Source organism: Siphateles boraxobius, unplaced genomic scaffold (genome assembly GCF_051911475.1).
Source record: "Siphateles boraxobius isolate OS27281-9 unplaced genomic scaffold, OSU_SipBor_1 26, whole genome shotgun sequence".
Classification (NCBI taxonomy): Eukaryota; Metazoa; Chordata; class Actinopteri; order Cypriniformes; family Leuciscidae; genus Siphateles; species Siphateles boraxobius.
This window is the reverse complement of record NW_027508876.1, coordinates 18,045,524-18,065,395: the sequence shown is the minus strand read 5'-3', so window position 1 is coordinate 18,065,395 and position 19,872 is coordinate 18,045,524. Positions and strand designations below refer to the sequence as shown.

Sequence of the window (19,872 nt, the reverse complement as noted above, 5' to 3'; positions counted from 1 at the left end):
AATTTAGCTAGACAATAACTTTATTCTAAAGCTGCTGTAAAGCCAAAACAATCTCTGTTACTTTCATTTCCTATTATCACTGTAAAGCTGCTTTGGAACAATCTATATTGTTAAAAGCGCTATATAAATTAAGGTGACTTGACAGGCAGAGGTCCATGTTAGATATAGATCCGGGTCGCTAAAGAAATTAATATGTAATAATGATTGGCGAAACATTTATGCATTCAAGGGTTAAAAGCACAATGCAGGTGAAACAAATGTTTGGAAGATTTTTATTTCAAAACAGCTTCTTGGCTTTCCAGAAGCCAGAATTGTTCCAACACCATTGGTTAAAAAGTAACGTAATATTTGCAAATTTGGAAGGTCACCTCATATTCAATTTCTTCAAAAATGAGTTTAGACGCAATTCTAAAAGACAGGACAAAAATGGTCATAACATTCTGAATAAAGGCCCATCTCACATTCTTCACAAATGAAACAAGCTACTTTAAAAGCAATTATTTGGGGTTAGTGAAAACAGAGTAATCCATGATAAAAGCACATACAGTGAATGCCCTTCTTACATTATATGGACCAAACTATACAAAATTTGTGAGAAAAACATTTTGCCAAGAAGTCAAACCATTAAACCCACAATCAAAGTGTATAAAACATTTTCAAGCTGTGTTTTATAGTGTAAACCCAATAAGCTGAAGTAAACAGAAGAGGAGAACAATATTAATTATCAAACGTGATTCCAACAATGAATGACTTGTGTTAGTGTCAACATTTGTTGTTTATGTCTAAATGAGACCGAAGAATGCATTGAAGTTGAGAAACATGAAACAAAAGTGCATCAAATATCTTGGGGACACAATCTGCATGTGGTTAATTCAAAACTGAATGCAATGGTTTCACCATTTTAACCTCTTTCTTTCTTTTTGATTAAAAATATATTAAAACCTTACTTTGATGGCATTTTTCCACTTCAGATTTAAAACCAAACCCAACATTTAAGATGCATCCAATACTTTACCTCTAAATTTTTATATTTATATATATATATATATATATATATTTTTTTTTTTTTACAAAATACATAACACTGAATTCTAATAAATGGAAGCACCTGTAAAAAATAAAATAATTAATTGGATTATACAGGAGATCAGTCCATGCTCCGTGGAGTTAGAGTCTCTTAGTTTGCTGGCTTCACAGTGCATGGCAGCAGTCCTTTCTCAATGGGATGGGCCCGCGGCACTGCCCTCCTGAACGTCCCTGGGCTTGTGGGTAAAAGGTTTGGAGCTTCCGTTCCACCTCTCCTGTAAGGTTTCACTCCATGCTGGAAGAGTTTCCCGAGCAGGCTCTGGAGGTCTGGCTGGCTGTGGCGAGAGGGGAAGGTAACCCTGGGCCTGAAAAATGTCCTCCTCTTCTTCTTGCAGGTGGAGATCCACAATTTTTGTGCTGCGCATCAGAAAGTCATGGCGGATCTCCAGTTCGGTGACTCCGTTGCCACTAAACGTCATTCCGTCATTGTCCAACTCGTTTTCCAGCTGATGAACCCAGGTGTCTCCTCTTGGAAGAGCGCTCGGTTTGGTCGGGCGGCCCTCTGGGAGTTCATTAAGAGACTTTAAGAGACTCTCTTGAAGCATTTTGGGGCTCAGGCCTCTTGGGGGATCTGTGGTGAGGGGGCTCGGGGGCCATTCCTCTTGGATGGGGGAACCAGCACCGCTGGCCTCCTCCGGGACCCCGGAGCCCAGCTCAGCCAGGGGGTCAAGCTTATCGGTTTGGTTGAGTTTCTTTAAATTTCTCAGCAGTGCAAACATACTATCTACATCCTTCCAAAAGTTCATCCAGTCATCCAGAACAGGACTGTAGTTGTGTCTCTGTTCGTACAGACTCTCATTCACGCTGTACAAATCTGCCAGTCCTTGCCAGATGAAGTCCTCTGTGAAATTGGGCAGCTTAACCTTTGTGGACATCCCAGGCTGGTTGTGTTCTGGGAAACGGGAAAAGGGGGGGACGGGGTGGGAAGCGAGAAAAGTCAGTAAGGGCTGGCGATAGCTGCGCAGAAAAGCTTTGCTTTGCAATGAGTCTAAAACATGCAGTTATTCCCGGCCTACTCCTGCCGAGGGTTCTTGAATTAGTGCCCCACACACCACTGCTTAATTTAAGCCTTAGACCAATAGAAAAGCTCTATTATGAAGCAGTAAAGCAGTGTGAATGCAGATCAAGACAACAAACGTCCTCCAAACGGACACCCAAAACCAATACATCATAAATAAAGGGTGCGCAGACAGACTGAAAATCTGTGCAATGAGTTTCAAATCAAAGTAAAACATCCAACAAGAGACTGAAAAGATGGAAAATCCTGGAACCAAGAAATCAGCAACCGAAAAAAAGAAATAAATATGAGGCTGGAAGGGTGGGTGAGAGGTACAGGAAATGAAAATCTGCAAAAACAAAAGCGTGTTAAAGGAGGGTGAGAGAATGAAATGAGCATTCCCCGAGTGGGTCAGGCAGTAACTGATGGCCTAGGAGACACGGCCCGCGCTGAACCAGAACTGCCACTCAACGTCTATGGAGATATGGTATGCGGTGTGGAGAACTACTTGAAAGTGTAATAAGGACAGAAATGGATTTGTATGGCCTCAAAGACTCACAGAAATGAAAGGCTTGGCCTCCTCAACTTTGACCATTTTCGATGCTGCTGTTGCCTGGTAAGCAGGTAAGCCAAAAACAGAGATGTCAAGACAGGCGTGAACGAGAAAAATGTAATTAAAAAGTCTTAAATATTGATGATCTGTACACTGAGAGGTCTATGAGATGCTATTCGCCACTAAATGATGTGAATGAAAAAGTCTTGGATTTTAATTATGTAAATAATTTTAGTTTAAATAACATCTAGGCATACATAAATTGCAACAAACTGTTCAAGAGTTAAAATGAAATTGTAATTGGGGCTTAAAATACTAATATTTGTGTGATTTTTAAATTTACTTAAATTGTTAGCTCAACCCAGCATGCAACCACACACAACAGTAGCTCAATGGAACATGGCGTATTAGTGGAAACAAGCTGCCCATGCAGTTATTTCAAAAGCCAATGAGGGATTTAAAAATGTGGATACCTGTGTGGATCATAGCTTCCTCCATCTTTACTTCCTGATCAGGAAAATAAAAGCATTTAACATGTTAAATGTCTATTGTAATTAAAAAAAAAGAAGAAGTAAATCACATTGCAGAACTTCATGCATAACCCTCAGCTCCTGAGGAGAGGAAGTGTTAAAGACACAATGAAGGAATGATGATTTGAAGGATAAATGAAGAAAATCCTCTGATGGTCCTGAAGAAAAAGATAGTAAGGAAGTGTAGTGTTAAGAATGGAATGACTGTTAACAGCGATGAATGAAGTTAGGTCACAAATAACATGAGACTGTGCCAACATGCAAACTAATATGGTTAAACATGCATCTGTTTTTGTGATATTATGTTACATGACTAAGTGGTAAATCCTATTTTTTTTATTTGCCTCTCTTTTGTTTTTTAATGGAACTGAGTCATACAGATCTGAAAAAAATTTCTTATGAGTACATGCTGACAATTTATTTTTGGGCAAACTATTGATTTTAGATTAGTGTTTACTACAAATCAATGCCATTGTTTTTGCCCCCCAAAACACGGGAGCTGACCACATTATTAATTCAGTTAATGAAAAGCTATGACAACTTGCATACATCAAAAAATTCAATATTGCAAATCATCTCAGTAGCATTTATAACTGGTCTGATGTAATTGTGATGAGTCAGTCTCTCCTCATAGGAAATTCTAAACTGTTTTCAGAATAGTGAAAATCTCAGTGGTTCTGATGATAGCAGGTTTTATACAGCCAATTGCCCAATGTTATAGAGACCTCTTCCTTCCCAGTAATGAATAAAGTCAAAATTCCTGCTAGAATTTTTAAACCACAATTCCACTGCTAAAAATGTATATGTATAAATAAATAAATAAAAACACTCAGAGAGGAATGTGTGTCAGTACGTTTATAGTTGTAGATTTTCAAATTTACAGAGCACATAAACAGGTTCTTACACCTATAAATAGCCTGTATATAAATATTAAATAAACCATCTCTATTGGTACAAACTTTCACAGGAGCCATTCATATTCACCAGGAATGGGAACAAATGCAAAACTATGAGATGATGTGATTGCTAGACTGCTGAAATCACCGTCCCCTGTTGAGGGAATAAAATGGAAAATATTTAAGGGAAATAAAGAGATGAACAGGCGGTTTAGAGAGAAACCAAACTCAGTGACCAATCCATCATCCACCATTTAGAAATCCAACACATGGTTCATCCCATTCATGCATCCTCAGAGTGTGCCAAAACATGCTAGACCATGTGTTGCTAAACATTCAGCACTTTCTTCTAACTTGGACAATGAAATATTGACTAAAAAAATTAGCCAACATGGATAATTGTGTATACCTGCTAGAATAAAAAACAATAAATTAGCTTAAGTTGGTTTGCTGGTTGGTTTTAAATGGAGCTTCAGGTAGTCAGGCTGGAACACCAGCTGAAAAAAATCAGCTAAACATCAGCTCAGACATGCTGGGGAACCATCTTAAACCAGACCAACAAACCCCCTTAGGCTGGTTTAACCTGGTTTCTCACCAGAGATGCAACTGGATGTTTCAGATTTGGACATTGAAAGCATCTTAGAATCAAAAATAAAGGTGTGCTAGCATGTTTCCCCCCCCCATTTCACACAGAACATGTGGTGCAGAGACTGGACAGGAGTGATACCTGCATCTGAGCTTTTGGGTCTGGGGTTGCACTGCTTGTGGCCTTGACAGCTCCTCATTTCCATCAGCTGCAAATGCAATTGGCTCAGAATGTCCCTCTCCACTGTGTAAACGGCGTTGGTTAACTGCAAAAACATAATATGTATTATTGAGCCAGTTATTGTAAGTGCTGTAATGTAGATGAAGGATAATAGCATGTCTTTACAGGAAGAGTCATTATCCTTAGAGTTCTTTATTTAAATTATGGGCTTTTAAAGCTTTTATTTAACAGTGCACTGCATACAAATAAAGTAGTGAGGCAGAAGCATCAGATTCAAACCTGCATCCCCACAGCAGCGCTAAAGCATTACTGATGTACATAATCTCAGACTCAATAGAGCAATTTAATCTACTCAAATGCAACTGAAAACATGTCACACATCCTCACCTGATACGGGTCACTGTTTAGGTCAAAGTACTCCAGGAAGCCAGTTGCAAATTCACAGAAGAGCGTGTTGTGAGTGTCATTAATAGTTCTCAGACACCAGTATGTGTTGTTGTTAGAGCTTGTGCAGGCACAGAAGCCACCCACTATGGAAAAAGAGAAATAGTTTTGTCAATGAACATATTAACTAGAAAAAAATAAGTTTAAAAAGAATTAGTGGCAGTACCCTTTCAAAAGGTACTAATTATTCAGTGTACTTGTCGGGATTCAGATTCATATTTGTGATTAAATTAATCATTCAGACCTTTTTGTGAACCAGTTTTAAAGATTCAAAGGAACTGAATTAAATCAGAAGATTCATTAGAGAACTGGATATCGCTATGACCAATCTGCATAGTGCATAGCTTTTCTTTTTGGTGCTTGCATTAGAAAATATAACAAAAGTGTCTTGAAAAATATCAGAGAATTAGTATACATTTTCTCTTTAAAATGTAGTGGAGTCAAAAATATATATACATGTTAAAGTAGAAATATCCAAAAACTGTACTTCAGTACAGTAACAATATATGTGTACTTTGTTACAATACACATTTGACTAATACGTACACTTTAGGCACTAATATATACCTTTAAGGTACTAATATGCACCCTTTAGGGGCAAATAAGGTACAAAGGTGTATCATTTGTACCTTGTTTAAGAGCGCAGCAAAAACAATGAGCATTTCCTTACAGTTCCAGAAGGGGGCGGTCTGCCAGTGGTCATTATTATGTGCGAAGCAGGTGAGACCAGGAAGACTGCAGTCATCGCCCTTCTTCTGCCTCTTCCTCTCCTTCCTCTCTTTCTTCTTGCGACGGATCTCGTTGTAGAGTTGAGCCTTGCTGTCAACTTCCTGCGTGGCCTCTCTGGTGGCATAAATGAATGAGACATTAGAGCCAGAGCAAAAGGGAACGCCATCCCAGGTGAGTTACACAATGATAGGGGGAGGTAGACCAGGCAGCTCCACACACAGATTGGGTCAGAGGTCGTGAGAAAGTGGAAGGATCGTGCACACAACACCACCCTCCCCAATACCACAAGGTTCTTGTCCTATTTTCAGATCAGGGCAGTTCATAATCTCACTTTGCAATTGTAGTGATTTGTTTACACTTGAAATGCTAATGTTTATGGGTAGAGACTGCTGCTGCTTGGGATTGTATGGTATAAAACAGTGACCCATGGACTGAAAAGTAGTCAATATACATGTACACATGCAACATTACACATGCAACAGGATCAACTGAGAACTCTTAGATTCCATGATTTATGTAAGCTCACCAACATTTCCACCAAACCGATTGTAAACATGATACTCATGTCCATACACTATTTCACATACAACAATCGTTGAATTTAGAAGAGACATTATCAGCGTGAATGGTGTGTTCTGTAAAGTGTGTTAGAGACGCTACACAGATTTAGACGTTAATCCAGCACACTTTAACAAAGAGACAATACTACAGAGTACAGACAAACTGACAAGGCACAGACACATGAAAATAACTCACTTGTGGAGGTGGTCATTCCTATTCTTCAATCTTTCGGGTTTGTTTTTCTGCTCTCTCTCTTTGCTATAGTAACTGGTTGTAATAAGGAGAGAACAGCACTAAATTTAGCTGGAATTTCTAAAAAGGCCTTTGACTAACTCAGATTGACTTGCTAAATATTGCTGTTCAGATTTAAAATAAGGAACTTGTTACCATTTAATCAGTATTGAAGAATTCAGATATTCAATATCCAAACTACTTTACATTATCATTCAGAAGTTTGGGGTTGGTAAGATTTTTTACTGTTTTTAAACAAAGTCTCACCAAGGCTGCATTTATTTATTAACTGAGTTTATATTCAAAATTAGAAAATAAACTTAATTCAAAGGGAAAACAAGATTATTTTTCTTATTCCATTGGCAGATTTTTTTTCTTGTTTCAAGGAAAAACTAATTTTTCATTTTGCTTCTCAAGTACAGTAAATGTATCTTGATTTAAGAAATGTCGAGATAAGACAAAAATAAGAAAAAATAAATTCTCGCAGTAATATCCCAATTTAAAACAACTGTTTTCAATTTGAATATATTTTCAAATGTAGTTTATTCCAGCAATTACTTCAGTATTCAGTGTCACACGATCCTTTAGAAATTATTCTATTATGATAATTTGGTGCTCAAGAATATTTTTTTTATCATTAATGTTGAAAAGTCAATAGAACGTCCAAAATAACAGGATTTGTTTTAAATGTATATTTTTTGTAATAATGTAAAATTATTTACTGTTGATTAATTTAATGTGCCCTCACTTAATAAAAGTATTAATTGCTTAAGAAAAAAATCGTACTGACCCCAAACCTTTGAACAGTAGTGTATCTAAAGAAGTAAAATACAAGAGAGAGGATGAGTGGAACGATGACCAATCATATTTCCATTGTATGCTTAGAGTTGCCTCAAAATCATCCAGTTCACATTGCCTAAATGTCAAAACTGACCCTTTCTTTCCACAGTCACACTCATCTGGTCTCCTCCTCTTCAAATGACCTCTAACCTCACGCAGTTTCTTCATTTTATCTTGGAGAAGTTCAATCTATGGGAGAAGCGTATGAAAAACATCATTCATGTGGTTTTAAAACAGCAGTAATCTTAAAGTTAATATGGGACAGTGGGTCTCACCTCTTGGTCTACAAAGTTCTTGTGGTCTTTCCATGCTCTGGAAGACTGGTAAATCTCTCTTTCACAGCGCACCGTGTCGTTCATTAATATGAAACACCTGTGATCCCAAGTCAAAATTAACAATAAATGAGCAACACACACTTTAACCCCACTTTAACACAAACTAACCCTAAACTACAATAGTACTGAATGTCCAAAGGCTTGCAGCTCTTACTTGTGTGTGACTTTGAGAGAATTGGGGTATCCCACAGCATTAGTGTCATCCGACTGCATCTCCTCCGATCCATCATCAGACTCCAGCCCAAAGTCCGAATCAATACCTCCCTCAGGCTCATAGTGCTGTTTGCTGATTGGTCGAGGCTCAAGAGGGGTTTTGTCATCAGCCTGCAGGTCCACATCATAGATTTGGCCCTCAAACTCCACTGACAAAGATCTGGCAGGCCGTGTGTGCACAAAGCGAGGTCTGTAGCCTTAGAGAGGACATCAGCTTAAGCTACACATACTTAAATACTCACATTTCATAGATAAATATTTATAAACATTACTGGAGCTCCTTAAATTTCCACTTCCACAAAAATATGCCACTTCAGCTCCTAACCAATAGATGGCACCAAAAATATATAATTCAGATTTCTCTCACTTTTATGGGAGTGAGACTGAAGACTGGAGTAACAGCTGCTAAAAAATTAGCTTTGCCATCACAGACATAATTAAATAATATTAAAATGAAACAGTTATTTTGAACTGTAATGATTTCACAATATTACGGTTTTTACTGTATCAAATGCCTTGGTGAACATAAGGGACTTTTTAAAAAAAACATTTAAAAAATGTAAAATTTATATTATATGTATATTATTACATCTATCCATCCATACATCTATCCATATTCTTACAGTTATAGATTACTTTTATAGTTTATATATAGCTTTTTATGTAGTTTCAGTGTAGCTAACTAGTTAAATATTAATGCTTTACAATAAGGTTTCGTTAGTTAACTACATGAACATACAATAAGGTTTCATTAGTTAACTACATGAACAACATGAACTAAGAATGAACAATACTTCTACAGAATTTATTAATCTTAATGTTAATTTCAGCATTTGCTAATGCATTATTAAAATCTAAAGTTGTATTTGTTAACATTAGTTAATGCCCTGTGAACTAACATGAACAAACAATGAACAGCTCGATTTTTATTAACTAACATTAACAAAGATGAATAAATACAGTAACAAATGCATTGCTCATTGTTAGTTCATGTTTGATAATACATTAACTAATGTCAACAAATGAGAACTTATTGTTAAGTGTTACCCGTTAAACTAAAAGATGAGTAGTTTGTATTTTGGGAAGATACAGTTTCAGAGTTGAACAAGATTAGTTCATTAATAGTGAGGACTTTGAGGAGTTTTGAATCACTGGGAAGAATCAGTTCACTCTTTACCAATTTGATAAGTGACTCTTCCTGTAGGCTACATTGTTAAACCAGTAGGTGGCAACTCGTGAGTGACTTTCAACCCAAGTCTAAAAGTTCCAGTGTTTTATTGAACAGCTAGCAGACCTACACCATGAACTCAATCTCTCCACCTCATTTGAGTGCACATACTTACGTGGATTACTGCTGTGGGCAAACTGTCGGTGTGCCCGCCGCGCTGCCTTGGCCTTTTTGTAAGGTCGTTCTCCACAGTGGCAGTCTTTCTCCCGGCTCTCGTAGCTTCGAGAGCGCAGACTCCTCGTTCTTTTCTTGGATCCCTCCTTCAGAGAGCTCTTACACTTGTGTAAACGCCACTTCCCACTGACCTCCTCCACACAGTGCCATTTCTGTAACAAAAAGGGAAGGAATTCAGCTTGAGGACAGATATTTTTGTCTGGCTAACCACTTATTGTGCTACAGCCGCCTCATTTGCATAACAACATCTGTTTTTATGAATTAAACTAATCTTCTGTCTGTGAACGGTGAGCTTAGCGGTCAAACATCTGCATTTGTAGAGTAATCCCATTCATTCACAATCATACGGCACAAGACCCACCTCGCAATTCTTTCCCATAAAGACGCAATCAGAAGCCAATTTAGACTTAATCTCCTAATTTCGCAGAGCTGTTTACTTTGCAAACTGACCACAGCTCAGACATGTGCTCACGACTATGGGAAACCATATCCAAACAATGGCCACAACCCTGCTCTGATTCCCTGTGAAACTCTTGAGTCCAGTCAATGAGTTTATGTATCAGCAGATGATGCTGTATCTGTTTGCAGCAAGAATGTTTATTTGAAGGGCGGCAAACCAAAAAGGAGCCAACGCTAGCTTGAGCATTTCACTCATTTAGTTCATCCAAACGTAGTACACACACGCACGCACGCACGCACGCACACACACACGTTGAGTATTTCTTGTACCTCACATCCACACACAGAGACTGGTTCCAAATAGCCAGAAGTCAAACAGACATAAGCAAACAGTGCCATAGCCAACTATGTAAGGCCTCGCTTCTTGAATGACGGAGACACAACTCAGACTCAGTAAGAAACAGGCATAAACTTTCGCACAGGCTCAATCTCAGACACACTGCCCTCATTGACCCCACTGCAGGCAGTAAGACTGCGTTAATGCCGTCTTTGCTAGGCTTTTTCAACAACATTCCTAGTCAAAAAGAAAGAGGGAGAATATATTGGAAAAACAGATTCTGATACTCTACTCAAGCTAAGACTTGAGCTGGAAGTAGCAGACCATAACAACTTCATGCTTTGTCTGTGCTCAACACCTAAACCATGTCAGTCTTCTTAGAGTGTGCATTTCACACAAAATCGACAATGTCAATGTCAGTTTAGTGGTGAGGGGGAAGAGAATACATTATACATTGTGTATATTTTGCTGTTTAAAGTGAACACAAAAGCACATGCAATACATTTAACTTAAAGCTGCATTTAAACTATAAGACAAGGGACTTGTATTAAAGCAAATGGCGTCTATTCTAATTTCATGTTGACTTTAAATATTTAAACAATGAAATGAGGTCTATTCATGTGTTCAGATCTTTCTCCAACACTTCAGTTTTGTTCTGGCAGGTGACTGAACTAAAATGTGAATACGGAAACCTTTGTGTTATTCCAGGCGCACACAAATGACCTTTCTGCATTCAATCAAATTTCCAGACAAAGTGTTGCAGACAAACACTTAACTTGACCACAAAACGAATCTGGTTTGCATTAGTGTAGTCCTTGAAATACTGTCTGCATTTACACTACCTGAAATTGTACCAATTTGTAATGTTCAGCTGTCTCTGATTCATTGCCACGCCACAGAGGTTCTGGTGCAGCAGGCACACAGTGTGCTGATGAAAGAAAACTACGACCAATCTCCAATTATCCTTAATTTGTTGTAAATATCGGTTTCAATTACAGTGGCACCACTCACAGGACACTGGCCATGTGCTGCACACTCCAATCTCCGGCTTCATGTTGAAGGTGCAAATGAATGTATTCAATCATTATAAGCTTCGTTATAACTCACAGTTCTTTTCTTGGCACATACTGTAGCCGATAGCAGAGGAAACCAGGACCAGGTTGAGACTACGTGAATGTTTGAGGTCAAACATTGCGCATAAGTGGGCAAGTTCACATATACAGATATATATATATACAGTGAATGAGAATAACAGTGATGCATGTGTGTATTTGAGTTTATACCTGTCCTTGTTGTTCGCAGGGCGTCTGAAACTCAGCCTGCTGACACACTTCCTTCAGTTTCTTGTACTTGGGTAAGCTGTTGGAGTGTTGTGTGTTCAGGTTGCCTCCCGAGTCATCTTTCTTGCGCAGGATTTTACTAGAATGACAAATGTGCTTGGGTGAGTTGCTAGGCCACGTTTTGAAGTTGGCAACCTCACTGAAGTTTCGGAAGCCTGGAAATCATGACCGTCCCTGCCAGGTCCGCATCTCATAATTGTTGTGAGTGCATACAGCTTTCACAGCACATAGAACACTTTAAAAAGTGATCAGTTGACTTAACTTAAAGTTTGAAGTTTACATAATCATTATAAGGCAACGGATTTCCTCACATTTTTTATTTAAGTCAACTGATCACTTTTTACAGTGGAACAATGGGACCAAAATCTTCCAGGATATATTTGTCCTAGTTATCGTGCTGTAGTCAGTTCAACAGGATTTTTTTTTATTGTGAATTTGTACACAAAACATATTGGAGTAAGTTTTACAAGAAAATATATCAGTCTGTATGTGTTACTTGCATTTGTCCTGTAAATATTTTTTTATTTATGAGTAAACTTGTTTCTAGAACCATTTCTGTGAATTAGATTGTACATAAGACATTTGTTAAGCCCAGCCACCCATAACAAAGTATTCAAAAGGTAGAATTTAACGTGAAGTGAACCCAAAATTGTTCAAATATGAATGAAGTCCCCCCAAAAGCATGAATTCAAAATATTTTATGAAATTCAATAGATATTGGTTACACGTTATTTTAAGGTGACGTAGTTACATTGTACTTAAATAAGTAGAGTAATATTAATTAACTTACGGAGTTACGGTCAGGTTTAAGGTTAGTGACTAGTAATTATGCATCATTTACTGTTATTACTATAGCAAGTACATGTAGTAACGTGTAACTACGTCACCTTAAAATAAAGTGTTACCTACATGCAGAATTTAGCCTGTTTTTACATTCAGAAATTACCTTTGGCATCATCTACAATCATTTAAAACTTTTTAAAAATATAAAGCCATTCCGAATCATTCCGGCCTCCGTCTGTAGCGGAAATGAAGTGCTCTGCATTATTTCACCACGACTGATAAATGAAGTACTCACTAATCTGACTTCTCACAAAATGGGAGCTGTCGTGACCGTGCAAAATAGGTTTAATTAATGGCATTTTGGTATAAACATGCTTCGAGTCCGCGGTCTGGCTTTATACACAACAGTTACTGAGTCACGGAAGCAACAGCCGGCACTGATCAACAATGTGCTTTACGATTGCGCCATCTCTGGAAAACCTTCTTTTACTTAGCCTTAAGGAGAAACTAAGCACGGGCTGACTGTGGGAGCGATAATGTGCCATTATGTAGACTGACAGCTCCATGTGAGTGACACAAGGAATGTTAGACTGAAATAGCTGCGCGGTTGAGCCCACGGCCACAGTTACAATATATAAGAGATTGCAAAGGCAACACGAGTTAAATAGGTTAACCTCAATACCATATACCCACATTCCTAACATCAGTCACAGAAATCAAGGGAAACACTACACACGCATATCAAGTTTGAGTCTGATACCACAGGTAATATCATATATTTCCCCAGGGGAAAGATTTTTTTTTCTGTCGCGAGTAGGTTACTGAAACGTATCCGATAATGAGTCTGCCATGTGAACAGTTGAGCTCCTGAGAACACATTTGATCAAAGAATGTAAAAGTATGATCTTACTTGTGATCCTGTAGTGATATTTAATGGTAATATAGATATATAAATAATATAGAATAATTTAGAAAAGGTTTTTATTTTTTTGCTTTATTTTTAGGTGAACTTGTACCAAGACACGTCTAGGAAGAAGGATGTTTGTGCAATGGAATCCTAAAATCATAACAAGTACTTCTGATCTTATCTTTTGGCGATTTTACAACGGAATCCTGGAATGGTTTGAATTGTATGTGGTGAGCCTCCTTTACAAAATGAATCAATTCAAATTTATTTTGCACATTCTGCAGTGATTTTATAGTATGATTGAGAAGAGAGGGAATATTGTTTGTCTTACCCCCGCTCCACGAGGAATGTGTCCCTCCAGACTTTGGGTTTCCGGTTGGGTTTGAATCTGCAAAATGAAAACGCAAATATTTTATTTCACTCAATCTTCGTGACATTTGCATACCATAAGATGATGTTTAACTTGGCCTGAATTATGACACATTAATCTGCTCAACATCTTCTGCCATCGTGAGTGGCAGTGACCCCAAAACATTTCCAGCGTTCTTTACTTGGCAGAAACCCTTTATAAATTAACTCCAAATGTTCACAAACCATTAAACTTGAGTTAATTAAATTAAAAGCAATAAACAGATACTACCCAACCATATATTATACTGGGAATGTGTTTATGGAGAGGATTTTGCTCACCTATTGCCAGTCTTTTCCTGCTCCAAAAGCTTCAGGATAGATTTGCCATCCATATCGGGGGGAGTGTCCAGGCCAGCTATATCCAGGATTGTGGGTGCTAGATCGATGTTTAGCACAAGATGGTTGTTCCTGTGGAGTGTATATTATATTACATTACATTACATTATATTATATTACTAACGGCAACACTTTATTTTAGGGTCCAATTCTCACTATTAACTAGTTGCTTATTAGCATGCATTTTATGAGGATATTGGCTGTTTATTAGTACATATAAAGCACATATTAATGCCTTGTTCTGCATGACCAGAACAACAACTACCTTAAAAAAAACACCTAATTACTGCTTATAGTTAGTGAGGCAAAGTCATAGTTAGTAGTTAGTTAATAGTGAGATTAAGATCCTAAGCTCAAGTGTGACCTTAAAGGGTTAGTTCACCCAAAAATGAAAATTCTGTCAGTATTTACTCACCCTCATGTTGTTCCAACCCCGTAAGACCTTCGTTCATCTTCGGAACACGAATTAAGATATTTTTGATGAAATCATAGAGCTGGATCACTCCTCCATACTAGTCCATTGGCTTCAAAAGGATTGAAACTTGCCGGCCTCGAAAAGTTATGAAAGACATCGTTTAAATAGTCCAAGTGACTACAGTGGCGCAATCTTAAGTTTTTCAATCAACAAGAATACTTTTTGTGCGCAAAAACAAACAAAAATAACGACTTTATTTCAACTATACATTTCCTTCTCTGTTAGCCTCTAGTCAGTTAACTTAATGTAATAGCGTAGACCTACATCACACGTAGGCTCACTATTGGCCGACGCTGGTCATGTGGGTGATGCGTGTGACGTACAACAACAGAAGCTCTACGCTTTTACACTAGTGAACTGACTTGAGGCCCACAGAGAAGGACATGAATAGTTGAAATAAAGTCGTTATTTTAGTTTTTTTGCGCACAAAAAGTATTCTCGTCGTTTGATAAACTTAAGATTGAGCCACTGTAGTCACTTGGACTATTTTAACGATGTCTTTAATAAATTTTCGGGGCCTGCAAGTTCAATCCCTCAAGAAGCCTATGGGCTAGTATGGAGGAGTGATCCAGCTCTCAGATTTCATCAAAAATATCTTAATTTGTGTTCCGAAGATGAACGAAGGTCTTACGGGGTTGGAACAACATGAGGGTGAGTAAATACTGACAGAATTTTCATTTTTGGGTGAACTAACCCTTTAATAACTATTAATTTAAAAATATATATTTAATTCATCTCTAATGGGTATATGTTAATAATTAATATATTTTAATTTTAATATATAAAGTAATTGAAATGATATTGTGCAAAAAGTGTATTTTTCTTTATTATATCGCTAATCATTATCATCATCTTTATATACATTTATATATTTATTTTTAATATATCAGTAAAGATATATAAGGTGTGAAAAATGTTTTGTGCAAAATGTGTATTATACTATATTGCTAAAAACTAATAACAATAATTCCTAAAATAAATGTAGATCATTTATACGTAGAATAGTTAAATTAATTTCGATTAGTTATATAAATAAAGAGTGGAAAGAAATTATATTGTGCAAAAGGTGCATTTCAAATTGTGATTTTGAAGTTATTTTACCTTGCCCCTTGCTCCACATTAGGACCCCTGACAAAAAAAGGCACTCTGATGTCAAAATCGTATGGCATAGACTTCCCTTTGACCAAGCCAAACTGGCCGATGTGGTAACCATGGTCAGCTGTGTAAATGATATAAGTATTATCCAGCTCCCCAGTGTCGACCAGAGCATTATATATCTGTAACGCAGAGCAAACACACATTTCCTTTCAATTCATATACAAAGCCAATTGAATATCCAGAATTCAGAGCAAGAAAGCCTAAACCACTGACCTTTTCCACCGAGTCATCTACAGACATCAGCGTCTGGAGCCTCTTCCTGTGCAGGTAGTTGGTGAACTCCATGTGAATCGGCTTCATCGGGCCGGTGTACTGCATGATCCAGTGCTTATCCATGTTTGGTGCGTAGTTATAGCTGGGAGTTCTGTGCGAATAAACACAAACATGCTACTGTGAGAAAAACATGCACCTGTCTGCTATTTCACAACCACTTGTGCTTAAAGTTGACTGTTGTAGGCTATAACACACTTGACAAGCATCAATAACAGAGCAGTCGCCCGTCCCCCTCCACGGAAACACACTAATTCTCCTCGCTAGGTGTTTTTCTTGGGTTCGCTCTCCATCTCTCCTCACACCATGCTGAGAGTCTCAGGGTTTCTTGGCAGCATTTAATCGTTTGAGGGTTGGCACATGCAGAAGAAAAATAATAGCTTCCCCAGCCTTCAGGCCCAAAATAAAGTTTGTAATAAGTCCAGCAATGACAGGGCTATAACTCATTTGCATTTGAAGTGGAGAATAAAAAGCTGGGTAAACAGGAGGCTGCGGACTTGTTTGTGGAGCTTAGGCTACGAGATGGCCACCTGTTGACTGCAGTTGGCCTCCCTCCACAGCTGAAAGACATGGTCTTCCTTTGCTTTTCTGACCATACTCTTGTGCCTGGTGTCAGAATGAATGATGGCCACAGGAAAGCTCCATTCGGTCTGAGTGGATGGCTTCTGCCCTTTCCTCCTCAGTTCGTCTTTGTCCGCTCACTGAACTCTTCACCCAGCTAGTGAGGCACACTAATATACCACACAAAAGGAACCTGTCTCTTCGCATAGGTAGAGCAAATTTGGAGGTCAAAGGATAGAATTAGTCTGACTTTGACACCTGTCACAAGGCAGGGTGAAGAACATTTGTCTTTGAGATTAAATTCTCCTTTGTAGTTTCTGCTTTAACATTGAAAGCATTGCTTTTCATGAATCGTTTGCAAAACTCACACTGTGAAAATCTGTTTAGATTTTTTTACAATTTATACTGAAAATACTTTGTCAAATCAATTTCATGAGCAGATTTATTTTATAGCAATATAAACAATGTGTTTAAGATTATTTGCATCAATCCCCACATTAGAAAGCTCAGATGATTATGTAATGCTTTTCTTCCAGACTGGCACAAAAATGATCTGTGGATTTATTTACCCTTTACATGATGACGTTAGCAAGGCCACCTACGATGATATTCTTTTATGAAAATTAATAATATAGGCAAAATATTGCCTATAAAAAAAACAAGAAAACTAATTAAAATAGTTCAAAGTAAAATATAAATTAATTGAATTATTTCAATTGTACTTACATTATTTATATATGCGTAAAATATAAATAAATCTGTAAATAAATACGTGTATAAATAAATGCATATATATAGGCCTAATTTAAAGAAAAAAATATAAATTAATTAATATTGTTGGATCCTTAACTTTTTTATATTTAGCTTTCTATTTTTGCTTGAACACTTTATTCTTTTGTTTGGATGCTTTTGTTCATTTTCACGTAGATGTTAAATAAACCCCCCAAAAGTGTCTGAAACCATGCTGGATCATTCCAAAATGCAACCTGCGCCTGCCATCTGTTTCCCTGTTCTTTTGGTACAACTTGCCAGGCAACCCTTTCGGCACTAGAGCGACTTGCCTGCCGATGTGAACCTTGGGGTATCCAAGTGTGATCTATTCAGAGCCCATGCACTTAAAAACATATTAATAACACAAAAGGGTCTTCTAAGACAATGCATTCCCCAAACCTATATTGTGAAAGGCATGATTGATATGAGAGCAGCCAGAAAGTTGTGTAGGAAGACAAGCTGAAAGAATTGTGAGAAAGAAATGGATAGGCCTGAGGGACAAAAGTGTGATGTCGCCCTGACCAGGATCCTGACATGCTTGGGATGTTAAGGACTTGGAGATGGATGGCCTGTTGCCACAGCACAGTGTGTGGAATAGGAGCCTAGCCACAAAACTGATGATAGTGCAGTGAAGCCATCAAGGTCTTGGCACCAAAGAGAGGACCATAAAAATCTCATCCCCCATCATCTTACTTGGCATGTGCCAGAACTTTACTTGGGTGATAAATCACTTCAGTTTCATGGTGGTAGTGTCATGTGTGAAGTGTATTTCAGTGCACTGTCATCTCTTAAGAGTCTAATTTGAATGGCGTATCCAAATATATGAGGCCACAAAAATTCCTAAAGCTACAAACTTATATTTACCTGCAAGCCAAATTATAATGGTTTAAAAATTATAGGAAAATGATCTGCTTGGAATGCTACTGTTCTTCTGAAATATGTCCCTTGGAATATCCTATTATAAATACATACAGGACAATAAAAATATCTAGACTCAATTCAAACTCCAGGGCATATTCCAGCCGGGCTTGGCTCTTGGACAGGATACACTGGGTTCAGTGGAGTTCAGAATTGTTGCTCTAACAGAGTGTAACTGAATGTTCTGGGAGTCACTCACATGTGCTGGGAAGCGTTTGGGAAGAGCTCGGAGAACTGGGGTGCTGAATCCTCTGGGCCATGAGGGGCTGCATGACTGATCACCATCATCACCGGCCGATGCGGGTACATGCGCTTGGACATTCGGAAGTAGTTGATGCTGTCATTGGTAATCAAATCAGTGAAGTAGTCCTGGAAATGGGCAGAATAAATTCAGGCATACATAAACTGAATGCTGGATATGCTTTCTTTCAAGGCTTGAACAATGAAAACAAGTATTGTTTGTACAGATCTATTTATTTGTGTGTTTATGAATTTATTCAATTTATTTATACGTCTATTTTATACACTGTAAAAAAAGTTGCTGCCTTACATTTTTTAGGTACAATCAACTTGGATGTTTGAGTAATTTCAACTTAAATTACATTAAACTGACTTGAAAAAAATAGTTGAATCATGTATAACTGGTTATATGTTATATTGTATAGGCATGGTTTGTAAGGAATTACAAACCTGCGCACATATATTCAAACGCACATAACTATAGAATCAATTCTTAATGCGCATGTGAACGCCATCAGCGTCTATCACAGGTTCACGTTTAAAGTCTGTTTAGAGAGAACGGTGTCGTCTTAGCGGCCCCTAATTTAATAACAAATGATCATTTAGACGGAAGTGAATCAATCAAAACTAACTTTAGCTGGAAAAAACATTTTTCAAGAACCACTATAAAACCAAACCAATCTCTGTTACCTTAAATGATATGTGTATCTCTGTAAAGCTGCTTTGAAACAATCTACATTGTTAAAAGCGCCTAAAAATGAGGATGACTTGACTTGAAAAAAATAGTTGAATCTTGTATAACTTATTAACTTATTTTAAAGAGTTAAAGCATTGTATAAACCCATGTTGGCAACTTATTGATCATAACTTTTTACAATGTATACTGTACATATTTATGCATTTACGAATTTATCTGGATTTTTGAATTTTTCTTTGTATTTGTAATTAAGTATTTTAAGTAATATTTTAAGTATTTGAAAATAGATTTTAGAATACTATATTCATAACCAAAAAGGTAACGCTTTGTTTTGATGCTAACATAACATGCCAAAAACTGAATTTATACTAACCCTATCCTAACAGTATTTATATTCTAATGAGAGTTAATTGACATGAAGCTGCAAAGTTACTCATAGTAATAATAGCTAATAAAGTGGACAATCAAAATAAACTAACCAAAAAAATATATATATATATATAAAAAAACCTAAAGTAGGTTGACACAATTATTATTTCTTAAAAAGGAAAAAAGATAACAAAAAACATTTAGTCAGCCAAATCATTCATGTGATGCATGACATTTTAGAGTCATTACATCTCAAGTTTTCTTAAAAATAGAATAGATGTGGTTCAAAACCATGAAACCATTATTTATGCTTATTC

At 37.3% G+C, this 19,872-nt stretch overlaps 1 protein-coding gene across 10 annotated transcripts in view; it reads right to left on the bottom strand.

The window, feature by feature from the left end:
* Window positions 1-1,056: 1,056 nt before the first annotated feature.
* Window positions 1,057-19,872, bottom strand: part of sulf1 (sulfatase 1) — a 39,487-nt gene continuing 20,671 nt past the window's right edge. For 2 of the 10 annotated variants that reach the window (XM_077244588.1, XM_077244589.1), the window contains exons 5-19: window positions 18,449-18,618; window positions 15,943-16,093; window positions 15,673-15,848; window positions 14,040-14,168; window positions 13,681-13,737; window positions 11,603-11,738; window positions 9,525-9,735; window positions 8,123-8,378; window positions 7,909-8,005; window positions 7,728-7,822; window positions 5,943-6,115; window positions 5,216-5,358; window positions 4,790-4,913; window positions 3,110-3,143; window positions 1,057-1,978 (exon numbers count right to left, since the gene is read on the bottom strand). In XM_077244588.1, the coding sequence (XP_077100703.1) occupies window positions 1,945-1,978; window positions 3,110-3,143; window positions 4,790-4,913; window positions 5,216-5,358; window positions 5,943-6,115; window positions 7,728-7,822; window positions 7,909-8,005; window positions 8,123-8,378; window positions 9,525-9,735; window positions 11,603-11,738; window positions 13,681-13,737; window positions 14,040-14,168; window positions 15,673-15,848; window positions 15,943-16,093; window positions 18,449-18,618 (1,986 nt within the window). In that variant the 3' untranslated portion in view covers window positions 1,057-1,944. Of the gene's footprint in view, window positions 1,979-2,642; window positions 2,697-3,109; window positions 3,144-4,006; window positions 4,217-4,789; window positions 4,914-5,215; window positions 5,359-5,942; window positions 6,116-6,757; window positions 6,830-7,727; window positions 7,823-7,908; window positions 8,006-8,122; window positions 8,379-9,524; window positions 9,736-11,602; window positions 11,739-13,676; window positions 13,738-14,039; window positions 14,169-15,672; window positions 15,849-15,942; window positions 16,094-18,448; window positions 18,619-19,872 lie in introns of those variants that run through there. The other 8 variants (XM_077244584.1, XM_077244585.1, XM_077244583.1 and 5 more) reach the window with 7 other exon arrangements.